Raw genomic sequence first — 20,522 nt, 5'->3', positions numbered from 1 at the left:
TTCTATTTCTATTTTATATATTATATATATTATATATTTATATTTATATATGACCATCTTGTCACCTCCAGGAGACAAATTCTTTAAGAAAAAGAGTTGTTTAATTCTGTGTTTATATTGTAAGCTCCTAGGTATGCCTAACATAGAAAAGACAATAGTGCTTCTTAATTATCTCAAATGTCAAAATAGGCAAAATAGCCACCATTTCAAAAGAGGATAGTATTATTTGACCGGCTACTATCAAACAATTATTAATCTTATAGATAATTTTTAGACTTAAGTAGTCTATAATAACAATATTTTTGTGCTTTTGCTTCATGTTATCCCAACTACCCAGAATGAATAATGTCATCATACTTTTTGTTAATGATGCTGTTACTTAGCAGCAGAGATCTAGGCTCTTCCTTGGCACTATAGCAAACACTTAAAGCATAAGAGGAAGAGGAAGAAGCTAATTATCTTTCTTGTAGCCTATCGTAATCTGACATAAATAGCTACTGCTCTTCACTTCTGTGACCCTGTCTTTTTGAAAAACAAGAAAAATACAGATTCCAAAGCTAAACGGTAATGTCAACAGGAAAAAAGAACTGCCATATGTAGGAATTATCCCAGATAATTCTTCACATCTAAAAACTAATTGGATGTTAGTTTGATTCAGAAGACTGGCCTGTAATGAACAATTAATAAGAAAAACTTATTGTTTCACAATTATGGCTAAAATTAACAACCATTATTTTTTTTGTGAATAAGTCCTGATTGGTCAATATTTAGCTGTGATGAAGGCATATTCCACCTTGATGGATATCATCAGGTGTGTGTGTGTGTGTGTGTGTGTGTGTGTGTGTGTGTGTGTGTGTTAGGTGTGTGAGTTTTCTAAATAAAGTCCTCGAAATTTCTAATTTTGTTCCCACATATATGGTAAAGTAGATGGAGGGAGTTCATAAGACTAATGATTGAATCTTCCAACAACCCCATGAGCAAATAAAGCAGTTGATATTATATTTAGTTAAGGTATAACTTAAACCTGGGTTTTCTGACTCCTAGTTCAATGCTCTTGAATATACACTTCCACTCCTGTTTAATTATAGTGTCTCTAGATAACTTAGTGCTCTGTTAAGAACTGTAATGTACCTTTGTTAAGAGAAGTCAATGTATGGCCTGTATTCTATTCAGTGCATGATGCCTGACCCAGAAGTACTTAATGATTGATTGATTGATTCATCACATCTTAGATACTTACATCTTCTAAAGCCTGAAACACCTAGAGGCTGGTTTTAAAATAGAAATTCCTGGAGGGAAAAGTCACCATTACTGCAACTCTGTGGTCGTAATCAAACACTCAGAAGTAAAAGAGAGCTACACATATTTCATTTTTTATTTAGTTTATCTTCATTCTATTTCCTGCTGAGGTTTGGTTGTCAGTTACACACAAGCACTAATCTTTTTTTTTTTAAATGTCATGATTTGGAAGAGCCCCTGCCTAGCGTTTGTACTCTCTCTCTCATTCCCTCCCTGCCCCCCCGCCTCTCTCTCTCTCTCTCTCTGCCTTTTCCCATCATTACACTGCATTTATTCTCCTCACTGTTATTTCTGATGCTAGGAATGACCTATGTACAAAGGTCCCTGATAGAGAAATAATGATTACCCCATAGACCCTTCTCTAAAAATGCTAAAGTGGTCATGTCTTACCTGTAGGATTCGTGCCAAGATTTCTATAGCCTCTTGCATGTTATTTCCTTAGCTTTGTAAGGAATAAGTAAAACCAGCTAATTTATGTTTTTAACTTTAATACAAGAATCAAGGTCAGATACATAGAGAAGGGTAATTTTAATGATTATTATTTCCAGTCTTACCAATTTCTTCTTCAGTTTGCAATTTTCTTTATAAACCAGTATGACAGCTCTCTTGAAAACTAAAAAAGGGCAAAGAAAAAAAAAGGAATTAACCAAAGTGGAACAAAGCCTTTCAAAATAAATGTTATTTTATAAGATATCAAACTATGCCAGGATATGAAGCAAAAGATAGCATTTCCTTCTGTTCATATTTGAATTATGCAGAAGAACCTGCTTATTTAAAAGCTATTCTCTCAAATGGAACATGGCATTTACTTTGAGGAGGGGGGGAGGAGATGAGGACTCAGTGTTCACTGCAATAACTAAACACTGTCTACACTTGCTCTCTTGTCCCTGGGAGAACCATGCTGAGATTAAAATGGCAGGCTAATAAGAGAGCAGGTTTCTAAACAGCTTCAGGAGATCTGTTCTAATCACTTTTAGTGAGAACTACCAAGCTGAACGGCTTGAGGTGAAAGTGGTGTAGGGAGGGAAAAATGAGGACAAGATAATAAGTATGTAGATAAGACTCTGACACATTCTTTAAAAGAGCAAGGACCAGCATTACATCATTTACTAACTCCAACCACAGCAAGGCGATCTAGTCTAACCCCCACATCTCTGGTTGACTCATCTAGTGGTTTGCTGGAGATGGGGTCTCCATTCACCGTCAGCACTTTCTGCTCCAGAGTCTGTAATAAATACTAACCAAATACTGTAAGCTCAAGATCCTTTCTTGCTTTTCCTAGAGACAGAAAGGGATTCAACCAGGAAACTGTAGAATGGAGCAGGAGCTCTCCCATGGAAAGTTCGGTAACCTGTGTGGAAATTAAAAAAAAAAAACCCAACATACACAATTACCAGGCAGCCTCATTCCATCTTCTTTAGTATGACCAGTTGTACTTACATGCACACTACCATACTCACTGAAATGATTTAAGACTTAAGATTTATGCCATGAATATGAAGGAGTTTTAGCAAATATATGATGAATGACAAGATAGAGATAGAGATAGAGATAGAGACCAGGCCTGGGCTTTGATTGTGAGAGGGAAATTCCAGTTGAGGAGTCTTCCTCTATCAAAGCAAGTCACCACATCCTCTGCCACATAAAGTACTAGAATATTTAACTGATTTGAGAAATAATCTGCAAAAGTAGTTCCTTTTAGAATGATATATCACAAAGTATATCATCTATAAACCTAGGAGATGAGTCTTATGATACCTGTATATCATCACTATTAAGACTGCAGTGTCCATGGGTTAGTCTTTAACACATGGTCTAAGATAGTGTGTATCTATCTCCTCTAATTCATAAACCTCTGGAGGCCTATTAACAAAAATTAGAGACCAGAAACTGACAGAATTAGGACATTAGTGTTTTTAAAACTCCTACTGGCTTCCAAATAGCCTCTCTCTCCTTAGACCTCTCTCCATAACACCCCTCTCCAAAGATTATAAGCAGAGGTATATAAAAACAGCTAGGTATCACCCAGAAAAGAACCCAGAAATGAAATCTAAAATCTCAGCATTGAAAGGAGCCCAAGAAGTCATCTCATCTAACTTCCTGCTCAGAGCACCAATTCCTCCAGGGATGAAAATTCACTACTTACTAAGTCAGCCTCTTTCATTCCTAGTTCTATTCTCACCTTTGGACTATTTATTCTTTTTTATCCCAAGCAAAAATCCACTTAAACTGCCATCCTTTGATCCCACTTCTCTCTCTTTCAATTTTAGAATAGGTAGGGACTATTTCACAATTTAAACTAAGGATTGTTATCTTCATTAGTTATTCTAACCTTAAAAATAAGCAGGTACCACCTACCCTGCTTAAAAATTTAAGCCACTTAGATGGAGGTCAAGGAAACATTTAAGTGATAAACTGATGTTTTTATGTTTCTTTAAAAATCACCTCCCCAATTCTCTCTGGAAGCTTACCATAATCTTTCTAGTCTGTCTTTCATCAATTTCTTATTTAATCTCTTTTTTCCCTCCCAGATTGATCTACTAAAAATGTACCTTTCATGATTTTTTAAAATTCATTCCCATAACTTAGAATGACCTTCTTCCTTCCCATATAAAACCCTTAACTCCAGTTCTATGAAACTTTTTCCAACTACCCCAGAAGTCCATACTGATTCCTCTTTACTTTAAAATCTTAAAAGCAACGGGCTCATCACTGAGATGAGATGACCAGGAGCCAACAATTCTTGATTGCCTTTCATGCACAAATGCAATACAGGAAAGAACTACAAAGCCTTACCTCCTTCTCTGTTCCACTCTGCTCTGCTACAAGCTGGTCAAAAACAGTGCCATAATCTTCATATATTTTCTGCATTTCATTGATATGACTTGCAACCTTTTCCATTGCCTTCAATGCTTCTGCAGTATTAAAAATGTTATATTCTTTTTTGTATATTATTACTGAATTGCCTTATGCTACATTTGCATTTTTAAAATCATTCATAGTCATAATGTGAAGAATATAGGACTAAAGGAATAAAGACTAATAATAGTCCAAACACAGCAGTATTAGTTAGTCTTACTTGGTAATAATACTCTGCAGTTTTTCAAATCATATATTTTCATTTTTAGCAACTTGTATATTATAATGAATTATAAAAATTAATTACTGATGCAGCTTCAGTGGTCTATAGTAATATAGTTTTAGACTACCATTCAGGAAAATGGAGGAATTGGCATTGCTTGACTCTGTACATTTGGCAAGGGGAAGGGGTTTCTTTTTGTTGTTGTTGTTGTTGTAGTACCTTTAACATTTGGGAAACAGGGGAGAGAAAATAAATGCTAGCTAATTGAAAAGTAAAATAAAATGGAAAAAATGAAAACCACTCAATCTTAAAGGTAGATTTCTGCCTAAACATTGGCAGTGATATCGGTGTATAGCACTAAGCAGCATGGATAAGTGGAAAGAATGCTGAACTGGGAAATCAGGATCTTCAAGCTCTAGTCCTTCCCCTGCCACTGGAATTGCTCTTTGACCTCTGGCAATCAGCTTCAGCTTCCATGTTTGTAAAATTAAAGACTCAATGAATAAAAGTCTTTATATGGAGCGTTAAAGTTTATACATCCAGAGGATGCTGCACTTCCCACCTTCTCACAGGCATTCCCAATTAGCTGGCAGACCTGCATTCTCAAGGCAGATCCACTGGACTAAAAGAGAACTTCTTGAAGACAAGAGGAAAAAAACCCAGGGTCTCTGGCTCATCTTTTAACCATACATGCACTCTAAAATTGAGCCCGCTTTTCCCTCTACTGTGAATGTGTTACTGACCTTTAGGGAATATGGCTCATATAACTGCCTTTTTAAAAGTCACTTAAGGCTAGCTGGCTAAATAATTCTCAATTGATAATCTTGAAGAGATGTGCATAAGTGAGGGATAAAGTTGATGGCATTAAATAATTATCCCTTATGCCTCAGGGTGACCCCTGGATCCCTGAGAAGATGCAGTCAAAGACTGGGGACCTCATCAGTGGGTTTAGAGGTCAGATAAGTGAGGGTCTATATGTGCTCCAGGGACTGATGCTGGGAAAAAGTCACAAAGCAGCAAAGAGGTACAACTTCAAAGTTAGTGCTCTTCACATGAAGTAGCCCTATTTAATTTAATTTTCTCACAAAAACTAAACAGATTATATCTCATGGAAAGATTAGGAGAAAAACCATTGTGCTAGATACTTCTCAGATGCTGTGGCCAGTACTGGAACATATTATTCATCTAGAAATGAGCTTGGATAACAACAAAAGTGTAATTTCAAAGGAAACCTTGATCAAAAGGTACCCAAAAGGACTCGATGGTTTTTTGCTGCTGAATGACTTACTGAATGACTTTTAAAAGTAGGATGAATTCAGACATTTTTGAATAATCTTCTTCAGTGATTTTCTTTATCTCCTCCAGCCAAAAGTATGACGATGAAAAGCAGGCTAGCCATCTCTTTGGCTTATTAACAGAGCACTCTCCTTTTTTTCAAAGGGAACTGCTTACATACTGTTTGTTTTAAATTGAGTTTTGCCAGTAGACCTCCACAAGATGGAGCCTCCCCCAGCATTTTGGATCAGCTGAATGTGAAAACAATACGACAAGGAAATCCTATCCATTCTTGGGCTGCATTCTGTTTCTATCATTGTGGGTTCAAGAAATTAGTTCCAAAATGTTACTAACATTTGAAAACTCATAACAGCGCCTATAAAACTGAACAGATGCTTTGGGATGGATAGCACTCTTTATCGTAAGTCCTTCAGAGTTCTCTTGGGAAGTCATTCACAGCTGATCACCCTAAGTGAATGCTTTTATCTTGTTTATAGTACATTTCCCATTGTATCACAAATAATTTTTTGGGGGGGGAAGAATACAGATACACAAATACACAAAGGAAGGGGGGGAAAACAGTCACATGTCTTCTTTTCCTTTGTAAGAGTGACTTTATTTGAGAAAATGGTCCCATTACCTGTTAGGTGGTAGTGTTCCTCACTCTCGTTGTCAGTCAAGGACACTAGCTCCTTTAGCAACAAAGGGTACTTCAGAACTCTTTGAACAGGCTTGATGAGGTATGACTCCAATGTGGAGGCATGCTGCTTTGTAGGGTTTCTGGCATCCAAGAACGCCTTAAATGCTTTGTCCGTTTTAGCTGTGAGTCATGAGACAAGAGAACAGACCCCTGTTTGTAGCTACAACTCCAGGTCATAATACTTTTTATTTACATACCTTTTATCATACTGTGTATCCATGTATGTCATATGTCACTCAATTAGACTAGAAGCAACTTTCCATGCTCATAATAATAAATGTTTCCTGAACTAAATTGATGAATGAATTTATGTTAACAGCCTCCTGATTCTAGTACTACTGTTATTTTTAATGTTTGATATAATTTTGTGTCTTCAAATTCATTAACTAGATATTTTATTCTATTATAGTCTCTGGTGAAACAAATAGTCAATACATAACTGTATCATAGTATCCAATCAGTAAAGGCTCAAAATCTGAATTATTGCCATGAAAGACATCTTAATAGGGATGCCACAAAAGTAAAAATTAATGAAGGAAAATCAAATTCAGCTTCATCAGATAGTTCATGCATGGAAAATTTGCCCATATACATATTAAATAAATAAAAAGTAGAAAAAAATATTTTCATCGAGAGATATTTTAATAAGTAAATAGGAAAAAATTTACTGGCACACAAAAGTTATTAACTAGACTAATTTATTCCAGAAGGAGTAGGAAAGGTGGGAAAATAAGGACCCACACATTCTTTTTGTATCTGCCCTGTTTCTTTCCATAAATGACCACCTAAAAAAGCACTATTATCTCCCCATAAAATATTGAGTAAATGAAAATATATTTGACCTTCGGAAAGGGAAGTCTTCATGAGAACTACAGTAGAACGAGTTCTGATGAAAGTGAGATTTTTCCAAACATTTCTGACAAGGAAATTTTAATTGTAATGTAAAACCAGCTGGTTCTGAGTCTTTTTTAAAAACCTTTAAAATATCTCTATAAGTTCTGACTTTAAACTGCTTATAAATGAGATTTGGGTTAACATGATTTCCTATCCTGAACATTTGAGTGAGAATTTAGATTAAGATACAGTCTAGGAAATAGAAATACAAAGAAAAAAGACCAGTATAAACATCATTGTACAACAGAAAATAATTATTTTTTAGTTATTAGCTGCTGCCTGATACCAATAATTGTCCTTTGAGTAGAAGCTAATTAGAAATTTTCTATTCAACATCCCTTTCAAGACCAAAGTCACAAGTAAATTAAGTCATAAATTAAGGTTTAACATGTGCCAGACACTGTGTTGAGTTGAGGACACAGACAAGTGAAACAACAGTCCTAACCTTCATGTGGTTTTATATTCTAACTGGGGAAAGACTCCACATAAAAAGGAGTTGAAAAGTTGACAGCAGGGGTTGGGAAGGATAAATTTGCAGAGCAAAAGATTAAGTCCATAAGGATATTACCTACTTCACTTGCTATCTCAGCTTGCTAACTGTAGACTTTTCATTTATCACATCAGTAAAAAAAAATTAGTACTTAGGAATATTGCCCAAAATTGCCACTTACCTCTCTCCAGAACTTTTTGTACTTTGATATGATTGGCACAGAATCCACTGTACAATTTGAAATGGTCTGCATAATAAAGAAAAGAACCTCCAAGGGAGAAGAGTAATTTCTGAGGGGAGGAAAAAAAATCAGAATATATTAAAGCACTTTTCTTTCCACAATAAGTTTAGGTTTGATTAGTAATATATAATAAAATATTTGCTCAGGATAGGGTCAGGCTAAAAGTATAGCTGCCATATTCAGAGAAATAAGTTACTTAAAGTAAATAACCAATATCTGTGTGTGTACACAATCATTTAGGCCAGTCCTGGTCTTGCTATCTCTGAGGCAGTTCAGTACTCATCAACACCTCCATGGGAAGAGCTACTTTTTATCCATTCTAATGAAGATTTCAGTATGACTTTAGTCATAACTAAAGAAAGGTTTTAATTATTCATAATAATGACTTTAAGGCTGAAAATCTTGTGAAATAGATAATATAGATATTTTACAGATGAGGAAATTAAGGCTCAGAAATCCCAAAGTTCGTTGCTCAGGCTCAAAGCAGATGAGTCAAAGTCTAGGGCTCCTACTGCCCGCTGCTCATGCATTTCTTCTTTAAGGCTTGCCATCTCCTTTATTATATCCAGCATTTCCTCTAATCTTCACAACAACCTTGTGCCGATGGTACTGATGTTATTCCCATTTAAATATGAGAAAACAGACACAGTGAATTGCTCAGTCCCTCAGGCTGGCAGTGTCTAAAGTGGCATACAAGTGGCCAATTTCTCCATCAATCCAGGAGGATGGCTTTTTCCTATCCCACTCCCCCAGTCCTGGCTCCTGATTAGTCTCACAGTTGTACCAGGATCCCAGCAAAACCCTTTCGAACTCCAATGCTTATAGCAGGTCCATGACTCTGGGAAGTCATTTGGCTTTTCTGTTCTTCCATTTCCTCAACTATATATTGAGGGCATTGCCAGGGATAAAGTCCAAAAAGAAACCTTTTCAGAAAACAAAATGCTTTTTTAAAAAAAATGTCTTTGAGGATTCTCTATAAGCATCTGTCTATTTTCCTTTAGAACAGCAAATTCAAAACACTCACTCTGAACTGGGAGGGAGTTTCAAGGATGTTAAAGTCAGAGGATGAAGAAATACCATCTTCCAGGGTTTCCAGAAACACCTTTTGAAACTCTAGCATTTCTGGCAAACTTCCAAAAAGAGACTCCATCTGCAAAGAGGTCAGAATTAGAACAGAGGACATAACATGAATGTTTAAATACCACACCACAGGTCTTTAGTGTTGGTTGAATTTTAGTGAAAGATTAATTGCTAACTTCTCCACTTCAGCAGAAGCAATTTCACTGCTATTAGAAACTCAAAATGAAGAAACTTGTTTTGCCAACTTACTGGGGGCACCGTAAATTAAAAGATTTGCTCAGGGACCCAGGGGCACTATGTGTTAAAATAAAGATTTGAATACATGTCTTGGTGACTCTGAAACTGACTTTCTGTTCATTACATCCCAGTAATTCTCCATAATCTTGATACTTTATGTTTCCAAAATCCACTATTGTCTTGTTTTAATTCAATTTGATCCAATAATAGTTAAGTGCCTACTATTTTACAAGACTTCATGCCAGATAATATATCATTTGGTAAAAAAAACTGATATAACCATATCCTGATATCCACAGAGGGAAACTTATTTTTTATAAATTATGAAGTAACATATGAATTATTAATACAAATGATAGTTTAATAAATACCACAAAGTATACCCTAATAGAGATGCTACCCAATGAATAGCTAAAAATCCAATCCTGAATTGAAAATACACTTTAAGAATATCTTCAATGAAGCAGTTTGTCCAGAAAAGTTTGATTAAACCAACATCTTACACCATGTACCACAATGATATTTGTCAAATCATATAAAAATTGGGAAGAAAATGGATGGTGGTATCTTTCCTAAGTAGCAGACAAGACAGCATAACTAAAGCAAGAAGGAAAAATAGGAGGCAGACAAGTCAACCCACACACTTAACTCTCCTCAGACCCTAATGGGGAATGCCCGAGTCTCTTGGGAACAGTGGTGCTCCCCCAAACCATCAGATCAACTTCTAGCCTAGCCCCTTCAGCTATCATTGAGGGGGGAAATCATTGTGAAGAAATGCCCCACCTTCTTCATCACCATAAGCAACAACTGCCATTAACAGACAGAGAGTCACAGGAGTTGAGGGAATAACAGTCATTTCTTGTGTGGAAAAGGGGCCGTCGACCCCTCACCAGCTGCCCCTAAACCACCAACTACTCTAAATGGGGAAGGCAAGGTGGCTTAACTGAAGCAGCGAGGCACCCTGAAGGGGGAAGCATATACCAAGCAAGTCCAACCAGCACCACCACCAGAGCCTACTGGGAAGCAGCCCAGGACCCCAAACCTAAGAACTATGACAAGAGCAATGCTTGAAGGCCAGTGCCCTCAGCCATCATCCTGAGAATATCATTCCCTCTGAAGATACAGCCTAACAACTGCTCCTACAGGCACTAGAGCCATGACTCTCAAGATCCAGAGTCTTCTTGACACCAAAGTCCTTGGCATTGTCAAATGGCTCAACCTCAGAAACAATGATTTTATCAGTGGAAATGGAATTCAAGAAGCAGCAATGCCATTATGCTAGGGATGGGGGGGGCGGTTTCCATTTGAGCTGAATCTTTTCATACCTGTGTTAGATGCCAACTATCAACCAATATACACACACACACACACACACACACACATATACATATATATATATATATATATATGTTAAGGACCTACAATATGACAGACACTGCTACGTAATGGGGATACAAAAAGAGGGAAAAGACAGTCCCTGCCCTCAAGGAGCTCACAATCTTATAATGGGGGAAATAAGCAAACAAATACATACAAATATACAAATATATATACAAATCAAGCAATATGCAGAATAAATAGAAAATACTGAACAGAGGGAAGGCAGAAGAATTAAGAGGGGATAGGGAAATCTTGAACACCTTTAGAGCAAATACTATCTTTTCTATTTGTCAATCAATGCTTTGAATATAAGAAGTGCTTGTTAAACCCTTTATTCATTCATTCATTCAACTCTGGCTGGGAATAAAATTCTTAAAGTGTGAGAAGTAATGATTCTGTTTACATGAAATTTAAAAGCTTTTAGATTACTGAAATCAAGTTAGCTACAAAGATGCTACCTGGAAAAAATATTTGCACCGAATATCTCTGATAAGAATCTAATGTACCAAATTAACACACATGAGACCAAGCTTCTGTTGAGATTCCCAACTTCAAAATATGATAAGTAGCACCTCTGAGAAGTAACTGCCTGGGATCGAATTTAATAAAAAGTCAGGGGGTGATGACTTTGTAGTGGTCCCCTAGATAAACAATAGAAGGATTTCTCACCTCATCTTGGGTAAGAAATGTCTCGTTCTGAAGTGGTTCTAGGTATAATTCAAAAAGGCAGGTCAGATCCTGAAAGACAGAAAAATAAAATCCACAAAAATATACCACAAAAATAAACCAGAAAATAAAGTGAATTATCAGGCTACTCCCACAGTTCCCACAGGATCCTCTTTCAGCTTCATTTTAGAGTACTCTCACTAGGAAATTTAGGCTTGTAGGATTTTATATTTCTTGACATTAAATTCAGTTGTTACTTCTACATAGTTAAAAAAATATACTCAACTGTCTGTACTCCAATTCTTGACTGGATTCCTTAGATCTGTTGTTGACATAAATATGATGTCTTATCCACACCAGTTAAACAAAGCTTTGGAAAAGTAGCTTCCAAATGAGTGAGCACATTCTTAACCTGCCCACCTAGACAAGAGTCTACCAGGATTTCTCAACCCAGAGATCCATAAATTTGTTTGTTGTTACTGGTTTTAAAATATTTTGATAACAGTATTTTAATATAAATGGTTTCTTTTGTAATCCTATTACAAAGCAGCTAGGTAATCCAATAGAAAGAGTATTAGTCCTGATGTAAGGAAGAGGAGTTCAAATCCAAGCTCAGCCATTTACTAGCTATATGACCCTAACCTCCATCTGCTTCATTTTCCTTAACTGTAAAATGAAGATAATAATAACCCTCCAACTCAGGTTCATTTTAAGGATCAAAATGGGGATCTGTAAAGCATTTAAGATCATGCTTGGTACATAGAGAAGCTTAATAAAAAAGTTTTTTCCTCCTTTATATTTCCTTCCTACATCCCTAAGCATTTTGTTTTCTACATTTAAAAATACTATTCTGAGAAGGGATCCTCCTGCCAAATGGGATCATGAAACAAAATAGGTTAAGACTCATTGGTCTAAATGAACTACCATTATTTTCTTCAAGAGCCCAGCATGGCTTCACGCCTCCCTCTGCATTGGTGAGAGTTGATTGAAACAACAGAGGGGGTAGAAAAGTAGAAAGAATGCAAAGCTGGAATGGCAACGGTGGAAAAATATGGAAGTGGCTTTTGTGATGGTTTTATCATAAAGAATATGATCCACCCACGACAGAGCTGGTGGTGTTGAAACACAGAGTGAAACACATTTTTTTAAATTTTTATTTTTATTTTTATTTTTTCTCTTTTCTTTATTGCTCATGAGGTTCTATATTTTTGGGGGGAGGGGTATTATGTTTACTCTTAAACAAGAATATTTTAGTAATGTATAAAAAATCATTTGTACAAAAATAAAAAATAAATAAATTATATATATAAAGTAAAAAGAATATTGGTAGAAACTATTATATGTAATTGGAAAACAAAGTATTTATATAATGAGAAAAAAAAGGAATGGGAAGCTGGCAAATTTGGTTAACTATGTAACTTTAAAAAGGATTATAAATGTCCCAAACCCAGGAGACATCCATATCCAAATACAAGTAAAATCTCTGGAGTCAAGGGGAAAAACTTTTTTGGATTATCTACCATTTAAAACCTCATACAAGTGGCCTAACAGCACAGATTACATAAGAGAACTTTATAAGGACTCTTGTTTTAACTAAAAGGGAAGCAAGATCCTAACAATTCAATGTTATAATGAATATTTTGTTTCTTATTAATTTTATTTTATTTACAAATAGAGCATATCTACCCTCTGGGAATCCAGCTAGACAAAGATGGTAAGGCTCATAAATCCATCAATCTCGGATTAGCCACATTAGACATATCAACACACACGCTCTCTCTCTCTTTCTCTCTATCTCTCTCTCTCTCACACACACACACACACACACACACACACACACACACAAACACATTGTGTATATATGTGTGCGGTACTACCTGCCTCAACTACTTCCTAGCATTATCAAAGGGAATCAAATTAGATGCTATATCTAAAGTGTTTTATAACCATACAATCTGATAGCTAGCATTTATTTGATACTTTAAAGTTTGCAAAGCACTTTCTATGTGTTACCACAGTGGATTCTTACAACACCATGAGAAGTAGGTACCATTAATTATCCTCAATTTTTAAGTGAGAAAAGTGAAGTTGTAAGAGTTTAATTCACTTGCTCAGGATCACACAACTGGTAAATGGCTGTGGCTAGATTTGAATTCAGATTCAAGGGTAATTTTAAAATATTACAGAGGGAATTAAATAAGGGCTAGACTTATGATTTCATTAACACAATTTAAAATCTTATTTTGGTATTCATTGTTAAATGTTTCACCAGAAACACTGAAATCCATATAAATAACTGAGTTAAATGGATTTTAATTCATGTTGCACCATACTATTTCTGTCTTTCCCTCCACTTCCCCCATAGGATTCTTTTTCCCTTTCATTCTCATTCACTTTCCTTCATATGACTGGCTGTATTTCATTTTTCTAAATCACTCCTTTCCATGCCTACCTCTTAAAGGAGATGAAATGTATTCTAGAATAAGACGCTCTGAAGAAAGGTGATGCCACAAAGTCGTGGGGTCAGGATTCTGACAAGGGCACAAGTGCACAAAATCATAAGGAGCAAACTGGGACCCAGCAACAACTAAATCTCCTATATATCAGTACAGAAAAAGACACTAAAAAACATGGTGGGGAGGAGGTGCAAATCACAGGGGCACCAGGTTGTTTGGTATTTTGGCAGAAAGAGGGAAGGGGCCTTTTCACAAGTGGTATTTCTCAGGAAGAGTAATTAAGATTCACCATGCAGGACTGGGGCACTTGGGACCCTGAGAAAAAAGAATGGTAGAATGTCATACAGATAGAGAGGAAGATGGCTCTTTCTGTTGGCCTCCCCTGCTGTGGGGCATCACACTTCGGGACAGACACAGGATGGCTCCTGTGCTGTTTTAGGAAAATGATTAGCCCAAGCTTCATCTTTCTATCTCCCTTAGGACCAGCACAACATGCCAGCTGTTTAATGACTGCTTAAATGTGTTGAAGTATAGACAGTAGAACACCAATGCCGCCTAACAGTCAAAAGGATTAGGAGGAGCCTTAGAATTTATTTTCAGATTTGCTATGCACTGAGAGGGACTTGAGTAATTTTTACACAAACTCTGTAAAATGTGAGCCCCGTAGCCCTACTTATAGAATCAGTTGTATTAATCTTCAGAGATCACTAGGTTCAATTACACTCAAAGCCAAGAATTTACCTCTGCCACATCCCAGACAAGTGGACATCCTACCTATACCTAGAGTAGATGTCTAGTCTATCTAGTTCTGAACTCATTTCACTTTTGGACAGCTCTGATTATTGGGAAATAGTCTTGAGTCAAAATTTATCTCCTTTACCTATTTTGTTCTAAGGTCAAGTAGAATATGCTTTCCAATATGACAAACAACCTTTCAATTATTTAAAGATGGATACCTAATTTTTTTTCCAGATTGTCTTCTCCATTCCTTTCATTATTATTTCAATGACTTGTTTTAGAGTATACTGTTCACAACCTGTTTGCTCTATTTTAGTCACTTGTCAAAGACCTTAATATAGCATCCCAAAATACACCAAAAATTCTGGATGTGGTCTGACTAGAGACAAACACTATAGCTTCTCTCAGTGTGGACAGTATCTTTCTGTTAATGTAGTCTAAAATTTCATTAGCTTTTTGTTATTCCCCTCAACTTCCATTATGCTGCTGATTCATGTTGACCTTAACAGTCCTATAAAACTAAAAGACTCTTATACCTAACTCATTAGCACCTGATAGTTTGGAGCTACTTGGATGAAAAATAGAAGCAGCCAATAGATAGAGGTTGTTTACTGGGAAAACAAGCTTGTATTTCCCAGAGTGCTAAATAATTGCTCACTCTATCTCTCCACTATCCACCTGATCTACAAGGTAATAATATGATGGAAAATGGAATTCTAGGTCAATTAGTTTTACTGCAAGAAAGACAAATAGTCATTCAGGCACTGTTTCCCCGGAGACCCAAGAACAGCTATGGAATCACTCCCCTGGGCTACATGTCAATCATTTCTTTGGACCAAGACCAGGATGCAGAGCCAATAAAAGCTGACACTAAGAGAAGATGCAATTTCAAGTTGTTGTTTTGGGAGGTAAGGAGGGGAAAAAAGGAGGAGAATGATGGCAAAGTGGTAAGGACCAGTTAACTAACAAAGTGTGAGAGTGTCTAAGTGGAAAAGAACCCTAGAGATCACCAAGCTCAACCTTCTTGATTTACAAATGAGGCAACTGGGGACCAAAGAGGGTTATAACTAATCCTCTTTTAGTTTACTCCGCTGCACAGCCTCCAACAGTCTGAAAATGGAAAGCCCTAAAAATAGTGACTCAGGAATCAATGTCCCCAGGCGGTGGTCTTTTCAGAATTTTCCTCAAATGAGGACCTCTCTTGAGACTTCTCAGATGCTTTGTACATGATTATAACCTTCTAGAATTTGATTTAGCATTTAACCTGTTCCCTTTTGGGTATAAAATTATATTATATTATCTGTACCCAAATTGTGGGTCATCTCTATAGGTTCTGTAAAGTTGCAACTTGAACTCTGGAGTCTGGATTCTTTTTGAGCTATTTGAAGTTTTGGTAAAGATACCAGAGTTAAGTAACTTGCCAAGGTTTACAGCTAACGAGTATCTGAGACTGGATTTGAACTCAACTAGATATGTCTTCCTAATTCCAAGCACAATGCCCCTAGCTGTGCCTCTAGATTGTATGCTTCTTGAAGACATGAACTGTTTCCTTTTTATATTTTATTTAGTACTATAGATGACTTCATAAATGCTGGTGAAATCAAACTGAAGTGAATTTAAATGAACAGTATCAGTAGATTTCTTCGTATAAAAGTTTGCTAAAAGCTCATCACCAGGTAAGTCTTACTAAATCAACACTGGTGTTTCCTTTGCTGCTTACTGACTGCAAAAGACAGTCTAGTATATCTATTTCCATTATTTTAAAAAATTTCTTTATTGCCTTGGAAACCAAGAGAGACAGGAATTTAACTCCCCCCCCAATAGTTATAGCTGATTTTCATCTATGATCTTTCCCTTTTCTTAATTTCCCATAGTGTCAAGCAAGGGGCATCTATTTATTGATATTTTGTAGATACCCCTACCAAATCACAAGCCTCACAAGCACACAAGCCCATGTCACCAGTTTATTTTCCGCTACCTTGACATAGGACTTCTCTGTATCCATGAGTTCCTGGATAACTTTCCTCAGTCGATCTGCATCAGAGAGGTGCCTAGCCAGTGGCCTTGGGGGTGGCTCCTGGGCCTCCTTGGGTCCTTCCATGCTGTCAGATATGGGCTGGGCCTCGTTAAAGCTCCTACACAGCACAGCAATTTGTTCAGCACTCTGAGGAATAATGAGAAAACAGAAAAAAAATGAAAGCTACTGGTCCTTGTTATAACCTCTAACTCACATAAAATAAGAATGTTCAGTTTGCCAGAAGATTCCTTCACAAGAAAAAAAAAATTACCTGATTTGAGAGTTTACTTTTCTGCAATGCTTCAAGACTTATCAAACATTTTCTTCAACTTGGCACTGAGGGTTAAGTTATAAAAGCATTATTATCCTTATTCTGAAACGGACTCAGAGGTCAAGCACAACTAGCCAGTGGAAAAGATAGGATTTGCAGATCTGACCATCACTGATGTCAAATGACAACATCACCTCCATCACCACATAATATGGACATTATGGCTTTCCTTAATGGCCCAAAGTTATTTTATCTTAGCATTAAAATTACAGAAAGCAGATATAGGTTGGGGTGGAAGGTGGGTAGTAGGGAATGTATACTCTAATTTGCCATAAAACATTTCCTTGAGAACAAGTATTTATATAGATCCACAAAAAGATAACTGAAAAGATATGCCTATATCCAGAAGAAATCATGAAAAATGGGAAAAATCCTACATGTTCCAAAATATTCGTAGTAGCTTTTTTTGTAGTGTCAAAGAATTGGAAATTGAGGGGATGCCCATCAAATGGGGATAAACAAGTTATGGTACATAAATACAGTGTAACACTATTATTCTATAAGAAACCATAAATGGTTGGACACTAGAGGTATGGAATGAGTTATAGGATCTGATGCTGAGCAAAGGGAGCAGAACCAAGAGAACAATGTACACATTAACAACAACATTGTGAGTTGATGAAGGATGCAGCAGCTCTTAGCAGTTCAGAAAGCCGGGATAACCCTATTATATCGGCTATGGACAACGCGATCCCCATCCAGAGGACAAAAAACAAAACAAAAAAATGCTTCAGAATCAGATGAACACTACATGCACTTTTTAAAAAAAATCTCTATTTCTTTATCTTAATCCTAATTCCTCATACTGAAAAATGACTAATCTGCAAACATGTTTAACACAAATGTGTATGTGTAGTATTAACCTGACTGCTCACTGCTGAGAGAAGGGGGGTGGGGTGGAGAAGCAGGGTGGAACGAAAGTTTGTAACTTAAAAATAAATATATGCAAATGGATGAATGTTGAAAAACCTTCATAACATGTATTTAAATATTTAAAAATAGAAAAAAATAAAAGATAAAGAAACAAATCTTGTATTTCACCTATGTCCAAATGCAAGAAAGAAAAAAGTGAGATCACTCTGCACATATTCTATTTGTGATTTAATGAAGGCTAACACCTAATAGACCTCCCAGGTTCATAGCCTCAGCATTCACCTTGACTCCTCATTCTCCCTCTCCCTTACTCTACACGTCTAGGCAATCGACTCATCTCACCATAGCTCCACCATGACTCTTACAGCTGATTACTTCTCTCCCACCTTAGTTCAGGCCCTCATCAGTATTAGCCTATCACCTAAATTATTGCCATCAGCTTTTTAATTGGCCTCCCGGCCTCAAGTCTATCATCACTGCCAAAATAATTTTCCATCTGGAGATCTGATGTCAAGTGACTCCTACTCAGTCAATTCCAATAGTTTCCTATAGCCTCTAGGGTGATAGAGATAAGAGATAAAGATAGAGCTATAGATATGTGCATACAGATCCATGCATATATACACAATATATTTTCTATGCACATATATAGATATTCCTCTTTGAAATAGCTATCCCATATGCTTAGATTGAATTCTTTCCTTACCTCTACCTCCTAGAGAGCCTCTCTATTCTTTCAAATGAAATTCAAACATCATCCTTCTACATTAAGCCTTTTTCAATCCCAAATGCTAGTGCCTTTCCTCAATACTCATACACAACCTTGTATTTAGCTCCTCTATATATTTGCATTCACTTTATATGCATGCTATTCGGTTTATATATTTGTCATTTCTCCATTAAAAAGGAAGCTCCGGGCGGCTAGGTGGCATAGTGGATAAAGCACCGGCCCTGGAGTCAGGAGTACCTGGGTTCAAATCTGATCTCAGACACTTAATAATTACCTAGCTGTGTGGCCTTGGGCAAGCCACTTAACTCCATTTGCCTTGCAAAAACCTAAAAAAAAAAAGGAAGCTCCCTGTTTGTAGAAATTGTTTTGCACCTACACTTGCATCTCCAAGGTTTAGCATAAAGTTTGACAGGTAGAAAACACCTGATAAAGGCTTATTGATTGTTCAAGGTGTTCTATTCTGTTATGGCAAAGGTAAACGGACCTTGAGTCTAAAATCTACCATGAGACAAGAGCCTAGAAATTTTGGGGTCAATGCGGGCTGACCTCAGGCTATTAGGATCCTCTTGGCTTCCTAAGTTTGAAACCTACTCTTCCCTCAAATTCCTGGTATTATCTGCAGCCTTTTTAATTAGGTGTCGAGGGGCAGTCCCACCAAGGCCCAAAGAGGAGTTTTGGAGCTCACTGAACTTTCCTTTTAAATTCAGATTTTAGCACAATGTGATGAGTTCTCCTGAGATTACAGCCAATTCATTTGCATCTCCCTGTCTCTTTGGCTGAGAACTTTCAAAGCTAGAATATCAGAGCATAAAAGTGTTTGGTTCAGCGCAGACTAAATTTTACTGCTTCAAACTTCTGTTTCTTATATATCACTCCTTTTTTAACTTCTTTCCTACCTTTAAAGCAAAATTTGCAATATTTCTTCATTTCTCCATCAACCTGACTAACCCTAAACCTTTGGTTTTTATATCACCTCATTTCCCAGTATGTTTCTCCTCCCTTCTACCATCCCCAAAATCCATCCCCCTTAAGAGAAAAAAATAAACAATTCATCAAAAAAATTAAAACATCCATCAAGTCAGACAGTACTGTTGTTTTTCTCATTCCTAGTTCTTTACTTCTGTAAAATTAAAGCGTATTTTCATCTCTTCTTTGGAATTAAGAATTATTGTTATAATAATAATATAGTACTCAGGTTTTAGGTTATTTTCCTTTCCTTTTCCATTATTATATTCAACCATTCTTTCTTAAAGTAAAGGCAAAATCTCAGCTTTGATTATCTTCCTTTGATTGTACTTTTTTAGACAAAACATTTTGTTTGCTGACTCTGCAAAACGGAAAGGAAAAAAAACAGTTGTGAAGGACGTTGATTGACCTTAGGATTTAAGGGTTTCCCACATAAACATCAACAGACAAAGGTAAAACATCTTCAAAGAAAAGCATCATAAGACTGCCATACATTGCCTCCTGAGGACACTGTCTCTCTGGCTGCAGTTTCTTTCATGTAAAATTCTTAATATCAACCCTTCAAATCAGTAAACAGTTATTAATCATTTGTCATTTACCTAGTACTGGGCTTAGTACCGGGTGGGTAAAACAGAGTGAAATAGTCCCTGATCTCAAAGACCTTAAAATCTAATAAAGGAGATACACAGTATATTAAAAATAATTTGAATACAATAAAAGCCAAGCACAAGATCAGGGAAAGATGTAAAAGTACTAATTGGTATGTTGAGGATGAAAACAGTACTTTGAACTAAATAGATTGACGAATTCAAAATGGAGTTATAGCATGAGCAATAATTTTGAGGCAATAATATGTGTGTATGTTATATATATATGAAACAGCAAAAATAATTTTCCAACTGCAAGAGAACAGCTAAGTTGAGCTGTATTCTTCAAAAATACACAAAGCCCAAATCTAGAATTTGATTCAGCAAGTATCTGTTAAGCATCTATTATGTGTTGTGGGTGGCTAGGCGGCACAGCTAGACCTGGAGGCAGGAAGACGTGATCCTGGCCAAGTCATTTCA

General features: G+C 36.5%; 1 protein-coding gene across 21 annotated transcripts in view; it reads right to left on the bottom strand.

The window, feature by feature from the left end:
• TIAM2 (TIAM Rac1 associated GEF 2) overlaps positions 1-20,522 on the bottom strand; it is a 338,837-nt gene that overhangs the window by 11,046 nt on the left and 307,269 nt on the right. For all 21 annotated transcript variants that reach the window (XM_074187889.1, XM_074187894.1, XM_074187883.1 and 18 more), the window contains 8 exons: positions 16,517-16,702; positions 11,348-11,416; positions 9,006-9,131; positions 7,922-8,030; positions 6,297-6,476; positions 4,096-4,214; positions 2,542-2,650; positions 1,854-1,912 (listed from right to left, as the gene is read on the bottom strand). In XM_074187889.1, coding sequence (XP_074043990.1) covers positions 1,854-1,912; positions 2,542-2,650; positions 4,096-4,214; positions 6,297-6,476; positions 7,922-8,030; positions 9,006-9,131; positions 11,348-11,416; positions 16,517-16,702 — 957 coding nt within the window. The remainder of the gene's footprint in view (positions 1-1,853; positions 1,913-2,541; positions 2,651-4,095; positions 4,215-6,296; positions 6,477-7,921; positions 8,031-9,005; positions 9,132-11,347; positions 11,417-16,516; positions 16,703-20,522) is intronic.

The sequence above is a fragment of the Macrotis lagotis genome, chromosome 5 (genome assembly GCF_037893015.1).
Source record: "Macrotis lagotis isolate mMagLag1 chromosome 5, bilby.v1.9.chrom.fasta, whole genome shotgun sequence".
Taxonomy (NCBI): Eukaryota; Metazoa; Chordata; class Mammalia; order Peramelemorphia; family Peramelidae; genus Macrotis; species Macrotis lagotis.
Note: the sequence above shows the minus strand (reverse complement) of the source record. Positions and strands in the feature narration are given on the sequence as shown.